Source organism: Coccomyxa subellipsoidea (genome assembly GCF_000258705.1).
Source record: "Coccomyxa subellipsoidea C-169, whole genome shotgun sequence".
Lineage (NCBI taxonomy): Eukaryota > Viridiplantae > Chlorophyta > Trebouxiophyceae > Coccomyxaceae > Coccomyxa > Coccomyxa subellipsoidea.
This window is the reverse complement of record NW_005178017.1, coordinates 398,969-420,013: the sequence shown is the minus strand read 5'-3', so window position 1 is coordinate 420,013 and position 21,045 is coordinate 398,969. Positions and strand designations below refer to the sequence as shown.

The 21,045-nt window shown below is 51.7% G+C and overlaps 6 protein-coding genes across 6 annotated transcripts; 4 read left to right on the top strand and 2 right to left on the bottom strand.

Annotated features, from left to right (window-relative positions):
- Positions 1 to 163: 163 nt before the first annotated feature.
- COCSUDRAFT_68405 (hypothetical protein) lies at positions 164 to 3,072 on the top strand (the record flags this gene model as incomplete). Its single annotated transcript, XM_005642675.1, has 8 exons — positions 164 to 389; positions 1,027 to 1,169; positions 1,287 to 1,476; positions 1,582 to 1,724; positions 1,830 to 1,999; positions 2,145 to 2,353; positions 2,459 to 2,604; positions 2,749 to 3,072. The coding sequence occupies exons 1-8, from the start codon at positions 374 to 376 to the stop codon at positions 3,070 to 3,072; spliced, it is 1,341 nt and encodes a 446-aa protein (XP_005642732.1). The 5' UTR covers positions 164 to 373.
- A 2,340-nt stretch (positions 3,073 to 5,412) lies between these two features.
- Positions 5,413 to 7,994, bottom strand: COCSUDRAFT_68404 (hypothetical protein). Its single transcript, XM_005642674.1, has 8 exons — positions 7,754 to 7,994; positions 7,594 to 7,663; positions 7,426 to 7,497; positions 7,265 to 7,342; positions 6,986 to 7,117; positions 6,773 to 6,874; positions 6,502 to 6,631; positions 5,413 to 6,406 (listed from the first exon to the last, which is right to left on the bottom strand). The coding sequence occupies exons 1-8, from the start codon at positions 7,885 to 7,887 to the stop codon at positions 5,769 to 5,771; spliced, it is 1,356 nt and encodes a 451-aa protein (XP_005642731.1). The 5' UTR covers positions 7,888 to 7,994; the 3' UTR covers positions 5,413 to 5,768.
- A 667-nt stretch (positions 7,995 to 8,661) lies between these two features.
- COCSUDRAFT_45597 (hypothetical protein) lies at positions 8,662 to 11,994 on the top strand (the record flags this gene model as incomplete). The annotated part of the gene is made up of 11 exons (XM_005642673.1): positions 8,662 to 8,932; positions 9,079 to 9,286; positions 9,459 to 9,558; positions 9,775 to 9,900; positions 10,017 to 10,109; positions 10,279 to 10,527; positions 10,655 to 10,780; positions 10,940 to 11,119; positions 11,298 to 11,534; positions 11,659 to 11,803; positions 11,909 to 11,994. The coding sequence occupies 11 exons, from the start codon at positions 8,662 to 8,664 to the stop codon at positions 11,992 to 11,994; spliced, it is 1,821 nt and encodes a 606-aa protein (XP_005642730.1).
- Positions 11,995 to 13,843: 1,849 nt separating this feature from the next.
- On the bottom strand, positions 13,844 to 14,817 carry COCSUDRAFT_45596 (hypothetical protein; the record flags this gene model as incomplete). Its single annotated transcript, XM_005642672.1, has 4 exons — positions 13,844 to 14,023; positions 14,169 to 14,221; positions 14,339 to 14,431; positions 14,697 to 14,817. The coding sequence occupies 4 exons, from the start codon at positions 14,815 to 14,817 to the stop codon at positions 13,844 to 13,846; spliced, it is 447 nt and encodes a 148-aa protein (XP_005642729.1).
- Positions 14,818 to 15,309: 492 nt separating this feature from the next.
- Positions 15,310 to 16,069, top strand: COCSUDRAFT_55015 (hypothetical protein; the record flags this gene model as incomplete). The annotated part of the gene is made up of 2 exons (XM_005642671.1): positions 15,310 to 15,710; positions 15,835 to 16,069. Coding segments are annotated over exons 1-2 (354 nt in total), but the record flags the coding sequence as incomplete, so codon positions are not given.
- A 319-nt stretch (positions 16,070 to 16,388) lies between these two features.
- Positions 16,389 to 18,671, top strand: COCSUDRAFT_26464 (hypothetical protein). The gene is made up of 6 exons (XM_005642670.1): positions 16,389 to 16,569; positions 16,739 to 16,860; positions 17,033 to 17,128; positions 17,347 to 17,560; positions 17,768 to 17,856; positions 18,013 to 18,671. The coding sequence occupies exons 1-6, from the start codon at positions 16,449 to 16,451 to the stop codon at positions 18,145 to 18,147; spliced, it is 777 nt and encodes a 258-aa protein (XP_005642727.1). The 5' UTR covers positions 16,389 to 16,448; the 3' UTR covers positions 18,148 to 18,671.
- Positions 18,672 to 21,045: the final 2,374 nt, after the last annotated feature.

Below are 21,045 nucleotides of genomic sequence, written 5' to 3'. Positions count from 1 at the left end.
CACCCAGCCTTGACTCCAGGTTTCGCGTGTGACCCTTTGATTACAGGCCACGGGGCAATGACACAGGAAGCAGGTAGGGTTCACTATTTCAAGGGATACCAAAACCCAACACCGGCGGCATCCTTCACAATCCGCATCCCGCAACAAACAATCTTTCCTTCATTTGGTGTTAAAAAGATTGGGCAGTTCATGCCAAATTGTATGTTGCATGCATCTGGTCTTGTTGTGCGGACCTCACTTATGATATCATTCTGGTTTGCCAGCAAGTTGCCAGCAGTGAACTTGATGGAGGGCCGCCACCTCACCGAGGTCAATTCCAAATAGCACCATTGACGGGCCGCAGCCAACCCTGCAGCAACATGTACTTCAGTCTATGAGTAGAGTAGAAGGTAAGCCTTCATGCATGGCAGGCCAAACTCTGTCATTCTAGCCTATGTGCAAGTTCTGTGCGCCGGATGATGAGAAAGAGTGCGACTGACTGTCCCTCTCCGAACTATACTTGTGGAAAGCAAACTTTGGCTGTGGTTCTGACGGCGATTATATTTGGGGGGTTATGTGCCAATTGAGCCAGATGATGAAAGCGACTGGAAATCCAACGCCGAATACACAATGTGGATTACACAGACGAGCTTTTTAATTCTGATGGCTATGGTATCACCGTGTGTTATAAACAGTTGTGCAGATTTTCTAGTGAGTAGTTTGGTCCTTGGATAGGCAATGATGACAAACCTGGCTGAGATATATTTCGATGCTGAGACCAATCACCTCCTACTCATACTGAGCCTCCGATCCAAGGACAAAGTGTTATTTGTGCACTGCTGCAGCTGCTCCCCTTGGACTCCAAACCTAGCTAGGCAAGGGCAAGTGATGAGCTTAATACAAATGGGTAATTTGCGTCGCGATGCAGTGCAATGCGCTGCTTAGCTGACAACTTCTTGTGCTGATGCCCAATTGTCTAGCGGAAATCCTTCGGCTTGACATTTCCATCAGCCGTTGACTGCAAGGAGGTGTTTTGTGTGCCTGCAGCGAATCCAGGCACAGGACTGATGGCTCAGGATCGGAGCATTCGCCTTCAGCCACCCCAAGCAAGGGGCGACCATGCTTCAACCATCGTGCTCACCTGTGCTCAGCTGCATGTCCTAGCAGACCAGATCCGAGCATTGCGCCAGGTCTGCCTTATCCTCTTGCTCAATTATGTTGTCTGACAGCTCTGTGACTTGATAATTTAACGAAAGACCACCTGCTAGAGGCCGACGTAAGAATGAGCCTTTGACACCGCCGTGCAGATCAGCATCCAGCTGTACTGTCTCAAGAATCCCACATCATGGGTGAGACGGCCTTTGTCCTCTGAGACACTGAGTGGGCTTCCCTCATCCGCGCCTCCAGCCAAAGCAAATGGAAGGAAACGTGCGCGGCCACCACCATCACCTGGCACCAGGCAGCGCAGGGCAACCCCTGCAAGGAAGCAGACGGCCGGTATCGGTCCCTCTCGCTGCCCTCATGTGTGCCATTCGATCATCCTTATAAGCTATCACCCGCATCAGATTTCAGTGGACTGAGATGGTCCTATCTTTGGTGCAGGTAGAGGGAGGAACCGCCGTCCATTGAACGATGAGGAGGACGAGGATCTTGACAGCGATGCACTTGAATCAGACGAGGATAGCGATGTGAGGGGCGTAGCTGCCTCAGCTCCAAGTCAGCGGCCGCGACGACGCAGATCCATGGTGACCTATAGCTTTGCCACCTGAAAATCTCTCTGTATCATTTTTCACTTCTGAAGTGAATGGAAGAGTTGGGCACGCTGACAATTAGTCCTGTGTGGCAAGCAGGGTGTCAGCCTGAAGGATTCGGAGAGCGATGCAGAATCGGATGATGCTGAAGGCGGAGCAGAAGCTCCACAGGGACCAGCAAGGCTGCCAAGCTTTTCGCCAATCGTGCTTAGCAAGACCAGCACTGACATCCACTGCGACGTGTGCGGTGATCCTGAAGGAGGCGAAAAGTGAGCTGGCCTCCTGCTCGAAATCTTTGAACATTGATTGGCACTGCAATTTAGAGACACACCAGGTCTGAGCTGTGCCTACGTCGTTGCGTGGTCCTTTGATTTTAGATGCAGGATTCTTGAGGGAGCATGTGTGCATCTGCAGCAACGCCATTCTCCTGTGCGACGGCGATGGCTGTATGGCGGCAGTGCACCAACAGTGTTATGGCGTGGCTTCCATTCCTGAGGGAGAGTGGCGTTGTGACGGCTGCATGGCTGGCCTCAACCCGGCGGCATCCCACTGCCTCCTCTGCCCCGTGACTGGCGGCGCGCTGCGTTCTGTCTCCAGTCTCGGCACTGCCGTGCCTCCTCGAGGTAAGCGGGGCCCTTTTGACACAATGCATGGAATCAAGCCAGTTCCTTCAATCGGTGCTGTGGGCTGCGCAAATATGTGCCTGATCTTGACGCTGTGTGTGGCAGGGCGGGGCCGCCAGTTGTGGGTGCATTCTGCATGCGCGCTGTGGGTGCCGGAGGTTACGCTGCAGCACCCCGACACCCTCAGCGGCGTGCAGCTGGAGGGCCTCTCCGCCACCAGCGCAGACCTTGATTGCGGGCTGTGCCATCAGGTAAACCCTTTCCCTCGACATTCCAGTGCTTGCGGAGATGCAGCCCAGCACGCAGATTGCCAAGCTCCCGCCCCTTCTTGCTGTTCACTCTCTGGTCCATTTCTATGCGGGAGCAATTAGACATCTTTGTTCTTGCCCGTGCAGAAAGGGGGCGGCATCATCCAGTGCGCATTAGGGGTGTGCTGGCGCGCGTTCCATGTGCTCTGCGCGCGCAACGCCGGGAACCGTCTGGCACTGCGGGAATCAGATGGCGTGCCGCTGGGCTTCTGCGCGCTGCACACCAAGGAACGCTTTGCTCGCACCCGCCGCGAGCTCGAGGTCGGATGCGCCCCTGAAGATGAGCCCGCTGCCCAAGAGCCAGACGATGACCAGGCTCCTGCTGAGCCCAACGAGTACGAGCTGCAGCGGCTGCGCAACATTGAGAGGAACCGGCAGAGACTGGCGGAGCTGCAACGCGGCTTGAAGTAATTTAAGTAATTTATGCATTTATGTGTGTTGTGTGTTGTGTGTACATTGAAGTGCCCCAAACGCTGACCTGTTTGGGCAGCAGCCGTGCTGTTGTGATTGTTTAGGTTCCATTTTGCAATCATGCAATGTCAGAAGTTTGTGTACCTGTTTGGGTCCAGGCCAGCTCATGTTTCGTGCAAAAGGGCATAGTGCATGCAGTGTGACAATCGTCTGTATCTTCTAGGCAATTGCCAGTGCTTTCTCTTAATTTTATTGAGTTCATGCGACCAGGTGATGTACTCCACTTAATTGTACCTTCTGACATGATAGATGACCAGTATCATTTGGTATGCCAGATCAGTGTAGGTTAGATGAGTCTGCGTGCATGCCCTCGGCATGTTTATCTTTAAGGGTGGACAAGGATACTTGCGCACATCGTTCTGAGTTCTTTTGGCACAAGTGGTCCAACCACTTTTAAGTCACAGAAGCTTGGAAGGTGAGGCTGACAATTGATGACTTTGGAAGGTAAAATATTGCGAAGCACTTTTGAGGTGGTAGAGATAAGGTTTGTTCGGTAAGCTAGCAGAGGACCTGGAGTTAAGGGCCTTGGACGTGGTCAGAGCCATGCCACGTCCAGTGGACAATTACCATATCCAAAGATGTACAGATTGATCCTCTAGAGATCTCTTTGAAGTGTCGTACCAATTTTTGTAACGAATCTGTATACATCCTCGCGAGTCCCTAGCAGCTGTTCCCTTGTCCTTCGTAAGAGCATGCTTCAGGTGCGCATCCGACTGGCTTCCCGCAACCAGCTTCCCACCAAAGGGAAGCTGCGATCTCTGACAATAGTTTGGGATGTTCAGAAGGCCAACATTGCTCTCGAGCCATTCCACCACGTCATTTCTAAGCTTACAAGCGCATCAATCTGTCTCTTAACATTGATCCGCAGTAGACAAGTTGTTCCACGTTGGTGATCTGAGCCGATCGGTTTTGTCGGCATCCACTCAATTTGCCATGAGGCAGTGCTTTACCCCGCACCTTCCTCCATCCTTGGTCGTTCATTTGACACCCAGGTCATTTGCATACTTGATGAAGCGCAGTTCAATTCTTGGACAAAGACGAACAACAACGATCTCAGCCATGGCCAGACCCATCATAGACGGACATGCGATCGCTGAAGCCTGGAAAGACAGCGAATGCATTGTATTTTACACTCACACACTGTGTCCTTACGCACAACGGGTCTGGCTTGCTCTTCTAGAAAAGGTGATCGGCTACCTATATCTCTAAATAATCAAAATATGCATGTTGTGCAGGGGTGGTCAAGACCCTGACAAGCTCATGTCCGTGACAGGGGACTGACTTCCAAGCAGTCCAGATTGACCTTGCAGACAAACCATCTTTCTACCGATCCATCTCCAGCCAACAGCTGGTACCTGCTACTAGTTACCGGGGAAGCATCATCACAGAGAGCATAGATATTTGCCGATGGATCAACGAAAGGCTGGATGGCCCCAACCTGGTGCCCACTCATGAGGCAGGGAGGCGAACGATGAATGCCCTGATCTCCTCATCAAGCACCATCAATTCAGCAGGTCTAGAGCTGCTGGCTGGGAGGACGGGAAGGTAATCAGCAGTGTTGCAAATAGAGTGTACGAATGTAGTATGCATCGCTTCTGATTGCCAGTGTGCTGTTTTCATGGTAGCTAGGGGGGAATGATCCATTCTGGCAGGGTAAGCAAGGCCTGAATTTATGCAGATCGTGGGGAATTGGCACAGCACAAAGCAACTCTCAGCGGAAGTCCTTTGAGGCACAATTGAAGAGGTTGGATGCAGCGCTTTTGGAGTCTGGGGGTCCGTTTCTCACTGGCTCGGCTGTCTCTTTGGTAAGTGTGTGTTGTCAAAATCCTGAAACAACATGATCACTGTTGGCGACATCCCACCGCCAACACAGTGGATGAACACACATTGATTGGTAAACAGTGTTGAAAGCAGAGCAACACATGTGTGCCGTTGATGCAGGCAGACTTGATCTTGTTTCCTTTCATAGAGCGCTTCGCGCTTGCCATGCCCGAATTCGCGGCATATGATGTTCAAAGAGCGTGTGGAGGGTCTGTTGGAGCTTGGCTGTCCTCGATGGCTGAGAGGCCCTCATGCAAGATTGCCTCAGCAGATCCCAACCTTTTCGTGAAAGCACTCAGGTTGAGCTTCTCATGTGTGAGTGAAGTACACAAAAAGCCCCCTCTGCCTCTTGAAGAGCACAGGTGATTGTTGAACCACACAGTAGTCTTGCTTTCATGTGCTGAATGTGGTACCAGCCCTAAAGAATTCTGGATGTGTGTGTGCAGATCTCATCGCAGTCTGGACTTCTTTGATTACATAAGTTACCCGGCCACACAGCTCCATCCGCACGTGACTGAACATCAGCAGATAGAGTTGTAACTTTGAGGGACATGAAAGCAGCGAGATGGCCAGATCCGCACGGCAGAAAGTTCTGGACACCTCACAGTGCTCTGTGTGCATGCTTGTCTGTTCTCCTGGATATTCTATAGCTGGTTCTATTTCAAATCTACTTCTTCATCAGATTCTCAATCCCTTGAACAGAAACAATTGGCACGCTGACTTGCATGGCCTATTTGTACATTTCCAAGCACACAAAAGAATACGTAGACGGCCCCCCAAAATTGCGAGAACTGCTTTAGCTGCAGCACAGCTGGTCATCCGATTTGGCCCGCCAGGCAGGCATCCACATGCGCATTGAGCTCAGCATCTGAGACGGCCAGTGCCGCCCATCGCGTGCCGCAGCAGGGGCACACAACCGTCTTCTGCTGCTGTGCATTGCCAGCCGCAGCATCGCTCTCATCTGCCTCCACGAGGTCCACCCACTCGCCGATGCTGGGTGTGCTGCCAACGCCGCCTGCCACGCTGCTCTCTTGAATCTTGGTGCTTGGGCCCTCCTTGTCAATGATCACACAGTCCGGCTCCGCGGAGACACCCGCCTTGTCCTCTGTACCATTGCGCTGGCTGTGGTCTCTGATGCCGCTGCTGCTCCTGCTGCTGCTGAGCAGGGCAGTCGTGTCGCTGGAAATTTCCTGCTTTCTTGGGGCAGTCCTGCTCTCTGAGTGCCCTGCAGAGAAGCTTGGTTTGGCGTCTGCCTCCACGGCCTCCGCACTGCCCTGCAGCCGCCGCAGCGCCGCATCTGCGAGCAGCCGCCTCCGCTGCTCTGGCGTCTCACCCCGCCCCAGCACCGCTTTTGCGCGGGATGGGGTGCCATCTGCGCGCTGCTCTGTGCCCTCTTCTGCGGATCCTGCTGGCGGGATGATGCGCTCAAAGAAGTCCGTGATCTGCACAGAACCTGCGCAAGCACCTCGAGGGATGATATTCCTTGTGGCATTTGTCACATTCCAAACGATTTCATGGCAAAGGAGTCAGATAAATTGGTGGGCACACCTTGGTTGGGCGTGCTCCTAGGCCGCTTCACCGGCAGAGGTTGCCCATCCGCAGTAGCAAACTTCGCCTCCTCTCCCTTCCCTTTCTTTTTGCCTTTCCTTTTGTCCACGTACCCCTCCGGCTCTTTCACCTGGGCAAATACCCATGCGGCATGTTATGTGGCAGTTCTATGCAACAGAGCAGCATCTACGTAGTGTGCCATGAAAATAAGGTGTACAAGTGTGCACGGCATCTTATCCTCTGAAGGCCCACAATGGCTGCAGGTATTTACCTTGGTGTAGGAACCACCGCAATACCGAATGTGCATGTGGAAAGCACATCTTGGATCTACGCAATCACTTCCCTTGCCCATCCTGCTCGTGCAGTCTGCCTCCTGTTGCACACAAAAAAGCAAGTCAGCCCACAGTCACATCTGGAAATCATTAATAATCTCAGCAAACGACCAGTTCAGAACCAGTCTGTCTTGACCGAAACAACACCGTGCCTGGGGTGGTCTGTTCATCGCCCTTCTGACAAAATTACCGCAGCGGTCGCACTCCCAGTGGTGCGTCTGATAGTTCTGAACCTCTGCAATCATGCTGTGGTGAGTTGTGATGTTGTAGCCGCCTGGCGGCCTCTGCAGAACATTGCACATGTGCATCACGGGTTGGCCCCTTACACTGCATCCTGGAAAGCTCTTGTTCCGTGCATCCGCCTTCCTGCCTGGGGATGGAAACAAAAGTATAGTAGGTGGTGCCTCCACCAGTAAGAAAGCAGGCCTCACCTGAGAGTCGGGAAAATTGGCGGTGTTGATCTCATGCATGCGCTTGCAGAACTTTGGCCCATGATCAGAATCTCTTACCTGTCAACACAAAGACGCGTCCATCAATGACCAGCCTGGGAAATCCTTCACAATTATTAGCAGGGACGCGGAGTGATACTCACTTTATTGAGGGCGATGTAGGCGTGTATCATCTCGTGCAGCAGGACCTCTTTGAGATCCTTGCTTGGTCGATACTGGGATGCCAAAATAACACAGACGGTCAGTACTACTCCACCGATCTACATCAGTGGCCTGTGTTCGTTCTTCTGCAGTAGCCAGGCAACCCCTACCTTCAATAGCGGCTCAGACAATCTGATCACACAGCCGCCCTCCTTTGTAGAGGTGCAAGTGCCCGCGCAGCTGCAAAGCAAAGGAGTTTCAATCGCATCCCATCAGAATGTGATCAGCGTGTGTCACAAATAGCTCGATGTTACAAGTTTCACAGCTCACCTTGTCATGCGCTTGCTGCTCCATTGAACGGAAGCGGCACCTAGAGTGCCTTCAAAGTACAATTCATTGAAATGCATGAACAAGCCATGGATGTCAGGGTGCGGCTCGAGGATGTCAAAGGTTGTTTCTGCCATAAGGGCTTTTCAACGTTAGGACAGCAGAGCAAAATGCTGATCAGAACCCTCCCACATCTTGGCGTGCTTAACCATCAGTACATTCGAAAAGATGTCCACAATTTCCCATTACGGAAGTAATTCCAAGGTTTGACGTCACGTCACCTCAAACCCTGCAGCTGCCTGCAGGGTTCCGGGCAAGAGCCCTGCAGACTACTTGGACTTGGCGCCAATTCAAATTGGAATCCTGGATCTCACATTTGATTGCCATGCGATTGAAGCAAAGGCATTGCAATCTAAATGTCAATTTGTATCTCCAAAAGTACCTTGGAGTTTGAAGGCACCGGAGATTGCAGCTGATGAGCAGGATGTGAGATTAAGAGGGCCTCCAATTTACGCGAGGATCTGCTTAAGAAGACCTTATGCTGGTAGGTAATATGTTCACAATGTGACTGTCATAACAATCACTGCGTCTCACTGATCGTTGAATAGAGGAGTAAGAACACGTTCAAGGAGTAAGCCAGTGAAAAATTGTGTGGCAGCCAGAAAGAACATATTTGTGCAAGTTGGGATCCTCATTCTTCCCATCAAGGGTACTGATGTCAAATGCTGGCACCAGCCACTTCAATTCTAAGATCAACTTGTTTCCATCTTGAAATAGAGAATTTGGGCTGAGCTGTTGCTGTCGTCCGGTCTACCGTCAAAGCGGGACAAGCATACAATCATTATCATGGATGCTGATCATGTGCTCCAATGCTTACAGGCGATCATCAATTGAGGGGCAATTGTAGAATTATGAGGCGTGGACCCCTGGTGGCAGCCCTCTTCCTGCTCACGTGCTGCAATGCAGCGCAGTTGCGCCTAGCCATCCTTCCCGAGCAGGATGCCACAGGTCAAGCAGCCCACAAGACGGGCATGCACGACCTCGCTGCCTTTGCACGGGGTCTGGAGAAGCTTGGCTATGCAGTCAGTGTCATATCCAAACTCCCTGAGGAGGGCATCCTTGAGCTGCTGGCCAGTGGACCGGCCCCGGAGGATGCATTGTTTGATGCCATCCTATGTCAAGGTGCGCCCCTCTGCTTCTCTTAAGACCCCTTCATGATTTATACAATATGATGGCAACGTCTTTGCATGCATGGTGCATACCAGATCAAGGAAAGATGTAAGCAGGCATCAGTGGAAGGACCTATGACAATGGATCACGTGTCACAGGAGACTCCGCGAGGGCCGTGGCAGATTTTGCAGCACAGCTGGAAATCCCAGTGGTGCGCTTCGTGGCTGACAGTGGGCTGAGCCCGGGTGATGCTCCCAAGCCCTTCTATGAGCGGCCAGCTGTGCTGGTGTTTGCCAGCGAGGATGGCCTGACTGCCTTTGGCGATGTCATGGAGGAGTCGATACGCCTGGTCATCTCCCCTTCCAGGTACTGTCCACAGCCACAGGGAGATGCTCTTGTTAGCTAATATTTACAGGGTGACCTCATGTAAAGCTACGGGGGTTTTACTGATTGCTTGTTTTGGATTACTGCCTTGTCATAGTCTCAGGAGCATGTCTGCATTACTTCACGGCAAAAACACCTACTTGTGCCTGCACAGCACGAGGATTGCTCTGACAAGCCAGAATGCATACCAAGCCGTGGACAAAGCCCTTCAAGACCTCCAGTCTTTCAACCCTAACAAGGTGCCCTTGGAGCAGGTCTGCGCCCTGGTGTTGAGTATCCTTGCTGTCATTTATGAGAGATGTAGGCTGTACTATTGCCTTACCTGCCTTATCCTGGCCTGGCCTGCCCTTTAACCTCTGTGATAGAGGAATGGATGTACTTCCTGCAACATTGTGTGCATGAGTGTGATTTGATGTATGTCCCTCCATCACCAAATTAAAAAAACTGGGATCTGTGCTTTGGTCAAGCAGAAAGCCTTGGGCTTGGTCATGATTGTGAAGGACGAGGTGGCCACTATTAACACGACGCTGGGGAGCATGCGTGACATGATCGATTACTGGACCATTGTGGACACAGGGTCCACTGACGGCACTCAGGTGCCATCTGCTCCTATGCTCCACACTCCGTGTGCAGCCTTCTTCACTTATGCACCTGTCTTCCTGGATCACAGATTGATGACCTGGAAACCCATTACACAATGGTGATTATGCAGGATGCCATCCGGGAGTACATGGTGGGCTACCCTGGGCAACTGTACGAGGAGCCCTTTGTGGACTTCTCTACAACACGTAACTTTGCCTTGCGGGTGAGAGCCCCAAGTCCCCACATATGCATGCCACAAGAGAGACACTGCTTCTCTGTGTTAACAGCCTCTGAGACTGATGATACCTGCTCCCTTCAATGCCACATGCACAGCAGACTCAGATCTTGGATGCATTCAAGGCCTTGCCAAAAGCAATCTCTCTTTTCTGCAGGCGCATGGTGACAAGACCGCATATGCCTTCATGGTGGACGCGGATTATGCGGTGAACAACACGTGGCGGCTGCGGGTGGCGGCCAAGCGCATGCAACGCGAGTGCCTGCACAGATCGATTCCAGTCTGCGCAAAGGCCGTCCAGATCAGACTGTACTCGGGCACCACCATTTTTTATACTACACGGGTTTTCCCCACAGATGAAGTTGGCACCGACAACGGCTGGCGCTATTTTTACCCGGTCCATGAGGTTTGTGCTCTCTCTGCCATGGCATTTTGCTATTGTTCATATGGTACCCAGCTGACTGAGGAGGCGTGCTGAGGCAGCCCTTCAGATGATGGAAACATCTGTAGATAAGTTTGGATGCCCTATGCAGAGCCCCTCGCACACCGGCATCGGCTACATGAATCAGTTTGGTGTGGACGACGCCATGCGCTTCCCCGTCATCAAGATGTATAATCTGCCCATCACACACAACAAGTCCAGCACGCGCTGGAAGAATGTGCGCAGTCTCTCATTTCCCATGACAGGCTTATTCAAGCATTGCCTTCTCACCTGAAAACACCCACACAATTGCAAATATGGGCGTGCTGGCACTGTAAACCTCGCTGTGATTAGAATTTCTAAAGACGAAATCTTTGAGATCACTGTGGGTGCGCAGTTGGATCTGCCTCTGCTGACGGCGGAGCACCAGAAGAAGCCGCATGACACGCGCGTTGTGTTCTACCTGGCGCAGACGCTGGACCTGGTGGATGACATCCCGGCCGCGCTGGACATGTACCAGAAGCGCATCGACATGGGTGGCTGGCAGCAGGAGGTCTTCGAGGCCCACATGCGCCGGGTGCAAAACCCCTTTGACCGTCCTTTATGCCCTCGGCACTTTCTCATTGTGTAGCCCAAAGACACATGCGCATGCCGGAGTGCTGCACCCCTGAGCTGTTCGCACGGATGAAAGGCGTTTGACCTGCATGTCATGCTCATCTGGGAAGCAGGGTTGATGAAGCATGTCCTGGCTGCAGGGGCGCATCAAGCATGACCGTATTCCGCTGGGCACGGTTGATCCCCGGACAGACTTCCTCAAGGCGCACCACCTATTCCCAGGGCGGGCGGAGCCGCTCATCTGGCTGTGCTGGCACCACCACAAACTGATGGACGCCTGCCCGCAGGGCACTGCCGGCACGGAGGTTTGCTGGCTCCGCGAACGCGTTGCGGCCTACTACTATGCCCGCAAGGCCGCCGCTCTCCCCATGCCGGATGTGCGCCTTCCCTGTTATTCACCACCACAGTCTGGTATCCACATGTGTGCTGTTGCCACTTCCCCTTGGTGCATCATTGATGCAGGGCTTTCAAAGTGTGATTGTCTGATGCAAATGCGTGCAGGAGGGCCTCTTCATGAACAAGCCGGTCTATGACCACCAGTCGCTGGACGCGCTGTTGCTGCACGCCTACTATGTGGCCAAGCACCTGGGCCCATCGCGCACACTGGGCCACAATGCGGCTGCCTACGTGCAGCAGAAACTCCCAGGTGATTGTGCGCATGCAGCTGGAAGCAATGCGGACTCCATTCCTCGCTTCAATCATTGCAGCAAGTCAGTGATCCTCTGAGGTTTGCAGCTCTCTGCTCCTTCAGGACCAGAGCACCGAGCGCGCAACCTGCTGCTCTATCTTGAGCTGGCCCAGGAACTGCTCATGGACGCCGCATCTGCATCGGTCTGAGGCAATCAAGGGGCTTGAACCGTTGGAGGTTGTCCCTGACTGGGCGATGCATACCGCGCCGACACCTCTTCCGGCAGCAGGCGGCTGTGGTGGCGTTTTGACGCCATCAGTAACTGCCGACACTGGTGAGTCATGCCGACAGGGTGCCAGCTGGTGAGGACATACTGGCTGAGAAGGGTGTCGGCGGGGACAGTGCAGCTTGTGCTGGCAGAGTGGTGAGCCGTTGCAGTCGTCACTGGGCGTTGTCAAAGTCTGAAATTGCAATGCCCATGGGATCACAATTGAGATTGCCACAGCATCGACTCTGCATACGTGCCCAAATCTGTTGGTACTGGGGGGGCACTTGCCCTCACAATTGCTGCTGCAGCCTGCGCAGTGGCTTCCACGTGTATTCCAGCATCTGCCCATTGGAAGTAATACCACATCCCAGGGTTGAGTGAATGAGACATTCCGGGTATTTCCATGCCGCTGATATCGCTGCATTTATATGCTGTTGGCGGACAAGCAGCTGCAGCCCTGGGAGCACCAGATCACTGGAGGCAAAAACATTCAGATATTGATAATGTATGTTCTTTTTTTAGGCTGATGCTTGCAAAAAATATTGAAGTGATGAGCTGTGGAGCACTGTATGGCCCTGAGAGTACATACCCAAAGTGCCCGAAAAGAATCTCCCAGAATGTGTTCATTGTTGTCTAGGTCCATGTACCACTTGGGCTGGGCAGAATGTGGTCATTGTCCTTTGTTGTGTCATGAGGCACAGGTTGATTAGATCGTGAATAATACTGCAGAAGACTCAGTCAGACTCTGAACCTCATAGGCGTACAAGTGCAGATATTTTCCATGTATATGGTGGGCCTAGGCAAGGTCCATATATTAGAATGAGATTTGCCGGATCATGTGAATGCCCTTTGCGATTGTCATGTTGACCAGCAGCCTCATGTGGCATACATGGACTTGATTCAGTGCTACAGCCGGGACCCAACGATCAAGTTCCCAGCCGGCCATGGTGTGGTCTATAGAATTAAGGCGTGCGTGATTGTGCTTTCATGATTAACACGACAACGTTGTTATATTGACAAACATTGTGACTTGAGGAAGCCAGGATACCCTATGTAACAATCGACATTTTAGCAAGCCTGGTGACTTTTGTATGGGCCCCCACCAAGCTGGGCTTTTACTTGTAGCACACTCTCTGATCCATTCAATCCTCTTACATGCTTGAGATGTACGTGTGCAAAAAGCCCCTAGCAAGGCCTGGCACTGGTCACGGCATCTCAATTGTAGCCCCAAAATGCCTGATGCCAGCACAGTTGGTAGATGGCACCATGTCACGCTCACACATCAGATCTTGCGGCTTTGCACTTCCTGGACCCCGTCTGAATGCCAGCGGGCACTCGCACACTGGCAGTCACCCTAACCTAGCAAAAAAGCTTTCGAGATGTAACAGAGATTATAGCTGAAACAGCAGCCAATTCCTTGAACACAGGCAGCTCGCTGACTCAGTCATGCTGCACGCAATGCTGCGAACACAGTCACCAAGACAAAAGAAGAAAACCATTGCTCCTTCTTTGAAATCCGATGCTCCAGCAGCTGTCCTTCCCTAGCACCCTCAGGGCAAGACTGCAGAAACTTCCTAAAAGACTTGCTAGCAGTAAATCACAGACTCTCCAATAAGTGTAGTCATATGTTACATTGTAGGGCTTGGCTGTTGACTTCGTTCCTCTCAAGCAGACAAAGACAAAAACCTGGCCACAGACCCACTCAACTTTCCTTGCGAGGAGCCACATTCGAAGCAGCTGCGGAAATTTGCACTTCAGAGAAGCTGGGCACATTTTAAGGTAAACAGAAGCTAGCGGCAGTAGTCCCGTGCTCCTACTGGCTGATGGCGAGGTGGGCAAAACTTTCTCGTGCACTTCCAGTGCAAGTCTCTCATTCCAATGCCAGGCACTGAGCTGCTAGGACTGCTGCTGGTATCATTGAAGAAGGCAATAGCACCCTTGCTGGCGTTCTTTCTCCTTCGAGCTTGGTCCTGCACAATGAGAGTTAAGACATGTCATGTCATGGCTTGAAGGCAACATTCCTCAGGAATTGACTTAGTCGACACTGATAAGCTCATGGAAAGCGCAGCTGCTATCACCTTGCGCCTTGCCAACCCCTGCCATTCTCACGATGACGTGCATTGTCACCACTGTGTCAACCTTAATCTCCCCCATTGCTGGCCTCAGATCTGCAAGCACCAATGGCATGTCAGGCTGTTCAAGTACTGTGCGTCTTTTCTGCTGCTTTCAACCAACCCAGCACAAGCAAACATGCTGTGAGGCTGGTGAACGGACAGAGGGAGCACCGTTCAAGATTTCTCCATTTTCCAAGAACTTTCCTCCCAGTATAAGCTTCAGGTCTGTTATGCTGGTGGGTTGGTCGGCGTGCACTGGTCCCTCTGCAGTGAAAAGGCAGTCGTCACTCTTACACAGGTAACTATCAGATGGTGTGCACTGTTAGTTAGTTCGATCCACCATATACCAGCTCGATCTCGAGCACAGGACACCCACGTTGGATGTGCATTCTCGAGTGTGCCATGAGAATTCGGGTTCACTAAGGCAATGTGAGAAGGCACAGTTCGAGCCAGCAACCTCGACCCGTTCTCCAGAACTAGATACAGGACAGTCGTACCGAACATACTGTGTCAATGATCTTGCACACACCTTTCGGCCACTCTGGTAAAAGCCTTTCTTTGACTGCCTCCACACTCATTGTCCCCGCACACTTAATGGGTCCAATGTCTCCAGAGGTATGCCGGAACCTCAGCTCAATATCCTCAGACATTGGGTGCAATTGCATGGGCTTGATTTCCCTGCAATTTTCTTCGCAGTGCTTTGCTGGCAGGCTCACACGTCCAGCTTCGTTCACAAGTACTGCTTGGGTTGTGTGCCAATCAAGACTTGGAATGCGGATCTAAGTAGATTTTGGTTCCTAATTGATATCGACAACAGGTACTAAGGCCTGTGTGACTACGGAGATTGCTTTGATTCAAGTGATGTACTAAAAGTGGACAATTCTTCGAGACACTATATCCCAGGGTCGTCGGATGATCACGGTCGCGCTTTGAGACACTGTCGCAGTGAACATATGGATGCTGTGTGCTTTAAAGAAAAATATGGAAGGAAAGGATGGCTCTGGTCAACTCATCGTGCTCCGCCTTGCATATCGATACTTTCCACACCTGCTTAATTCCCTGAGAAAGTACAGAAACCTGTTCAGGGCAGTGCTTACAAAGGACAGGTCACTCGATCCTTCCTTTCGATATGAAGGTGGAATATATGCCCAAGTGAGAAATAAGTTTCAGAAGTTCAGGAGTCAGGTTACTTGATTGTTCCAAGTGGCCAGCGCCTGTTCACTCCAGATCACAATTGGAGCTCTTCATATTTTGAGAAGTGGTAGATATGTGTAATCGGTACAAATCAGCATATTGAAAGTGATGCTATGAAGGTTGTAGTGCTCGTGAATTCAGATCAATGAATGGAAATTTCCTCGGGAGGTTAAACTCATACGCACTGCTGGCGGATCCTTCACGAACTACCCCAGCCCTTGCCTGGCCGGATGTGCATCAAAACGTCATTATGGAGGACAAAAATTGTGTCATCTCGGACGACCCCTTCCCGATCGCAGTCCTCAGGCTGCTGCACAATATTGCACAGGAAAATGCTCAGACAAAGAAGGTATGAACGTCTTCATGTACACTGATGCTATGATCATTGGAAGTTCACTTCCTTTAAACACATCCCAATATTGTGATTGTGCACATCACTTTGCACTGAAGGGAGCCAACGTGTCTGGGTGCAGGCCTGTCATCGCTGGGGCAGCGAGGAGGGACAGGGGATGGGGGCGCGGCGATGGGGCTAGCAATAATAAACCACCACCAGGTCCTCCTGGAGTGGATCCAGCTTCAGAAGAAGAAGACTGGGACGATTGGGGGGACTGGGGAGATCCAAAGGTGCTGTCAGATTGGGTGGATGAGGCTCAAGCAGCCCGCCGCAATGGCAAATCGCGCAGCCAGTCCTCCAGAAGGAGAGGCAGGTGCATGTCACTCCCACTCTCTGCCCTTGAAGCTGGTCTTCTGCCCAGCCCAGCTTCCTTGACTGACTCCACTGAGAAAGGATCACCTCACGCATGCAAGGTTTTGTGGCCAGGCAGTTGGTCAGAAAGCCTTGTTCCTCTTATCCTGTTTTGCCTGCTGGAAAGACGTACTCATTTAGCAGATACCCCTGTGCGAGAAGTGTGCGTGTCATCAAGCCTGCGGTGGGACTTGGCACTCTAGGACTAAGACAGGAATCCTGCCTTGGCATCTACAATGCCAAAGGGGGCTGCATGCAAAGGATGCTGGAGAGATGATGGCGGGTGCATGCAGGAGGCGAAGGGACGCGCAGGATCCGCCCAGGGATGAGTACTTGCGTCCGATGGTGGATGCGACAGGCATCAAGTATCGCATCGGCCTCAACGAGGATGACATGACAGAGGACATCAGGGAAGAGTTTGAGGAGAACCAGCGCGAGTCGTTGGCGGCCCTCAAATTTGCTGGTGACATCCTGGCAGGGCACGCCACATTCTTGCTGCTTTTGTATTGACATGGCAGTGTAACTCAAGCATGCAGGCAGTTGTGGCAATCAGGAGCACAGGAGCCCCTGTTTGTGGCACATCGCCTATTCTGCAGCAGTATGTGTGTGCTGATGTGGCGGCTCGCACGCAGGTGTGCTCATTGGAGTCCCAATTATCGTGGGCTTCACGGTGAGCCGCATCTTGGCAGAGCCCTTTTACGAAGTGGCTCAGCGCTACAATCCGCAGATCTTTGCCGTCAGCGAGCGCGAGAAGGTGGGAGTGAACACTTTTCCACGTGCCAAAACTAGCAATCACTGCCCTTGGAAGGGAGGACTTCCTGGACCAAGTGCAGGGCGGCGTCTCGACATGTGCCTGATGGCTGCTCTGCTCCTTGGCCACGATGGCCCTGGTGATTGCTGATCTGTAATGCCTGTTGCTGACTCAGGTTGAAGGTGCCAAGCTGGTGCATAAGCACGAGATGCGCCTGCGCATGGACGCCGCCATTGGCCGCGCGCCCGCCATCTCAGACCTGGAGATGCAGGTCAGCCCCTGTCCTGCCCTTGTCCCCATGTCACTGCCGGTCACTCACCAGATCTACGTGTTTTCCGCTCACACGGTGCATTGCGTTGAGCTGTCGAGGTGTCAAGCACCGGCATTTGCTGTCCCGCCTTGAAGCGCAAGAGCTGGTCAATGTTGAGAGCATAACGCAAAACTAATGTAACACTTAAGCCAGGTGATCTGAAGGACATGTGCCGGCAGATGGAGCTGCGCAGGGAGGCGCTGCACCTGGCAGAGGAGTTCCGGGCGCACAACCGCACGGCGCTGTTGAACCTGCTGTCTGACAGCACGACGGCGCTGACGGGCTTTGCGCTGCTGCTGCGCAACTCGGACGGCCGCGGCGCGCTCTTCCGCACCATCGGCCGACTCTTGTCCGGCTTCTCCGACACCGCCAAGGCCTTCCTCATCATTGCAAGTACGCCTCGCCTGATGACGGCCTCTTGCCACCCAGCGAGCCTGCAAAAGTGGATTGGTGACGCAATAAGCGTGCTCATATTATCATTGCCGCAATGGACGCGCACTGCCTGATTGCTCGGGCGCTCTTCATTGTTGCATGAGGTGCATTCTTGCAGTGCAGCTTGCGCTGAGCTGGTACTGACAGCATGAGCTTGCACATTTGCAGGCACTGATATTCTCCTAGGGTACCATTCTGAGGAGGGGTGGACCGCTGCTATCCACTTGCTCACCGGCCATTATGGTCTGGAGGTCGAGGTGAACCTCTTGCTGCATTCAGACTTGCTTACGTGTGAAAGTCACCTATACCGTACTATGACTTCATGGGTTGTGTTGTGGCTATGGTCAATTTGCCTTGCATGAGTCCCCCTCGTAGCTTGTGTCCTTCCCTGATCGTGAGGTGTTGCTGCACAGGAAGCACCCATCTACATTTTTGTGGCCATTGTGCCTGTTACAATGGATGCTTTCTTCAAGCTGTGGATATTCCAAGGCCTCAACAGAGTGAATCCTGCTGCCGCTGTGACGCTGCGAAGCATGGACCGGCATTGAAGTCTGCCAGGCATGATGGCATTACCGGGACGTAGTAGTGTTTCCATGAGAAGTCCTGGTTGCTACGAGACAAGATATCTGAAAGAAGTCATTGTGGAAGGAGTTGGGGTACTGTTGAAAAGAGAATATCCTTAAAACCTGCCAATAAGCATTGCGGCTCAACACAGATCTGAGATCTCCTGGCATTGCCATGCGCAGAGTCATATGCATGGTGTCTGGAGTATTGCAGTATATTTAATGCCGCAGCGCTGGCACGTTTTCATGCTCGTGACAGAAAACCTGACCTCATTATGGCTCAGAATTTGTTACATTATCAGTGAGTAACTACTCACCTTACAAGGGGTGAATGTGCTAGCACGGTAGCAGCCAAACAATATTGATGACAGTGCACATATCTTTCAAACGTGACTGGACAGGTGCAATTGATCAACATGATTGAATAATGACTGAAATCCCAATTGCCTGCCGAAAGATGAACATGCGAATGTGCTGCAAATGTAACATGAAGTGCAATGGCAATCAAGAACCAAGGATTGAATACTGACCTACATGTTTTCTTGCAAAATGTTAGATGCGCCCAAATTAATCATGGATTTCCAATGTCTTTTCATTCGTCATGGACTTGTCTGCTCATCCTTTCTTAGTCAACTAATTGCCGCCACACCCTGACATGAATATTCTCATGAAGAACTGTTGGGTCAATTCTACAGATAATATACATGATCCTCATGAGGCATGCACATGTGCGCATGATGGTCTCCAAGATCCATCTGATTAGTCGCCTCACAAGGGGGTTTGCTTTTCCGTTTGCGTATGCGGCCATGACTTGTAGGATGGTGAATTTAATGCCGACCTCTTCCACGGCTGGACTGACTTCCACTGGATTGGCCACTAGCATGGTGTTGCGCTGGACTTGTTGGGGCCCCGGGGCGAGGTTACTTCTTCAGGATTGTGCGCCTGGGCAGAAGGGTGGCCAATGGCATTGCGCATGCGACTGAGGCAGCCTGCACAACACAGAATTTGAAAGTCAGGACAAGCAAGACAATCACCATGCATGTCAGACAGAGTTTCGACCACAATTGCGTTTTTTAATTGCTTGTTCCTCCCAAGAAGAAGAGGTTGCAGTGTGTCTTGGAACTAGACAAGCACAGGACAAATAGCTTGACACCATGCTCGATGCAGACAAGATGAATCTTGTGCACATCTTGGACATGGCAATACCTCCGAAGCAGTGCTAGCTAGAGAGTCCACTCTGTGCCTTTGCTCGGACCAGTCCGGGATGCCATAGTCATACTCTGCGCAAAGAGCTCTTGGCACTGATGAGGCAACAGAAGCACTTGGAATGGAGGCCTTCATGGGGGTCTTCCGCGTTTGCAAGCGGTGTTTGCTTGTGCAATGCCTGCGATCACGCACAGTCTTGCATCTACCTGTTCAGAAGCACCATCAGCTCTCATGATACCCTTAGAGCCCAACAAGCAAGCGGGAGCGTAGACGCAAAGGATTTACCTGGCTGGAGGTGTGAAAATGGTCTGCTGGCTTTGAGCCCCCGAGTCTTCTAGGTCGTCAACGGGCATTGGTTGAACTCGGACGCCTGCACTCCACAAGCCATGACAGCCGGATGAAAAAGAGTACGTCATAGCATGTCATCAAATATGGTAGCTTTCTGAGCTTTTTTCTTCGAGAGGTAGACAGCGGGCTGTAAATTGTGCAGCTGCATCTTGGGAACGCGAAAGATTGCGTTTGGTCAGCCTTCAACAGTGGATCTTTCGCGATGTGCACATTCGGCAGAACTTTTGCAATGATATAGGTTATCAAAGGCAGTGGACCATCAAGCCTCACCAGTTGAATGCTGGGTTGTGTCAGACGGAGCGGGTAAGTCTGCAGACTCGTCATCTGACAGTAGGTCAAGACAGCCCATCGGCGCGAACATCTTGAGCGCTACATATCGATTTGTTTTTGCGTGCATTCTTGTGCTTTGACTTGCAGTCCTCGCCTCCAGGTGCCTGCAAGGGCGTTCAGATTCTGAGGTTCTCAAGCTGGTGACCACAACTAGCCCGTCGTCGCTTTTTCAAGCAAAGGTGACCGGGACACTGCGTGCAAACTATCAACGGGACCATTTGAGTCACACGGAAGTTTTTACACGTGGACAAGGTAGGACGCAGGCCACGATCTTGAGTTCATCATTTTCTAGGTTTGGACGCACCCGGATGCGAAGACACTTGCAAGGTTTGGGTCCTGTTGAAGCTTCTGTATCAAACAAATAACTGATCCCTGTATGAAGTCATCCTATTCGAGTTCTGACATCACAACCACAAGAGCTTAACTGGATGTGCCACAAAGCTTCCTGCTCTAATTGCAATGTCTAGCAGGGTATTCTGCTCCTCACCCAAGAGAACAAAGCCTGCAAGAGAGCTGGCTACTAAATAGTGCTCTTTTAAGAGAGCTGAGAAGTTCTAGATATCGAGAGAAAGAGAGATGTCGAGAGAAAGTGAGATGTCGAGAGGAGAGAGAAATCTGTAACGCATGACGAGGAAGGATGTGATAGGAAAACGGCGTCCCCTCCCCCCTTAGGCCTTAGTTTGGGCATATGAGACAGGACATGGAGAGTGACAGTCACAATCATTGGGACATCTGCAGTAAGGGCATCTGGGTTCATCAATACCTGGATCAAAGCTTCATGAAGCCTCAATTGCAATCATCATAAAATTGAAGCCTTAAGCCGTAGATTCATGCATATGTGAAAAAGAGGCTCCTTCATGCATTTATTTGATCAGCTTGAGGCAGACACTCACATCAATTGATCACACCGTCCCCCCAGAAGTCAGATGGCAAGACATTATGAAGGACTTCCACGCGTGCTGGATTCATCATGATTGTACTTCACAGTGCATTGTGCTA

Bases quoted from the DNA above. Each gene is read 5' to 3' on its own strand.
- COCSUDRAFT_68404 (XM_005642674.1), bottom strand. From the start codon at position 7,887: ATGGCAGAAACAACCTTTGACATCCTCGAGCCGCACCCTGACATCCAT. The intron at 7,664-7,753 runs GTGAGCTGTGAA...TTTGCTTTGCAG, and splicing joins AGCAGCAAGCGCATGACAAG to CTGCGCGGGCACTTGCACCT. The intron at 7,498-7,593 runs GTAGGGGTTGCC...TTGGCATCCCAG, and splicing joins TGTCTGAGCCGCTATTGAAG to TATCGACCAAGCAAGGATCT.
- COCSUDRAFT_26464 (XM_005642670.1), top strand. From the start codon at position 16,449: ATGGTGGATGCGACAGGCATCAAGTATCGCATCGGCCTCAACGAGGAT. The intron at 17,129-17,346 runs GTCAGCCCCTGT...ATGTGCCGGCAG, and splicing joins TCTCAGACCTGGAGATGCAG to ATGGAGCTGCGCAGGGAGGC. The intron at 17,857-18,012 runs GTGAACCTCTTG...GTTGCTGCACAG, and splicing joins ATTATGGTCTGGAGGTCGAG to GAAGCACCCATCTACATTTT.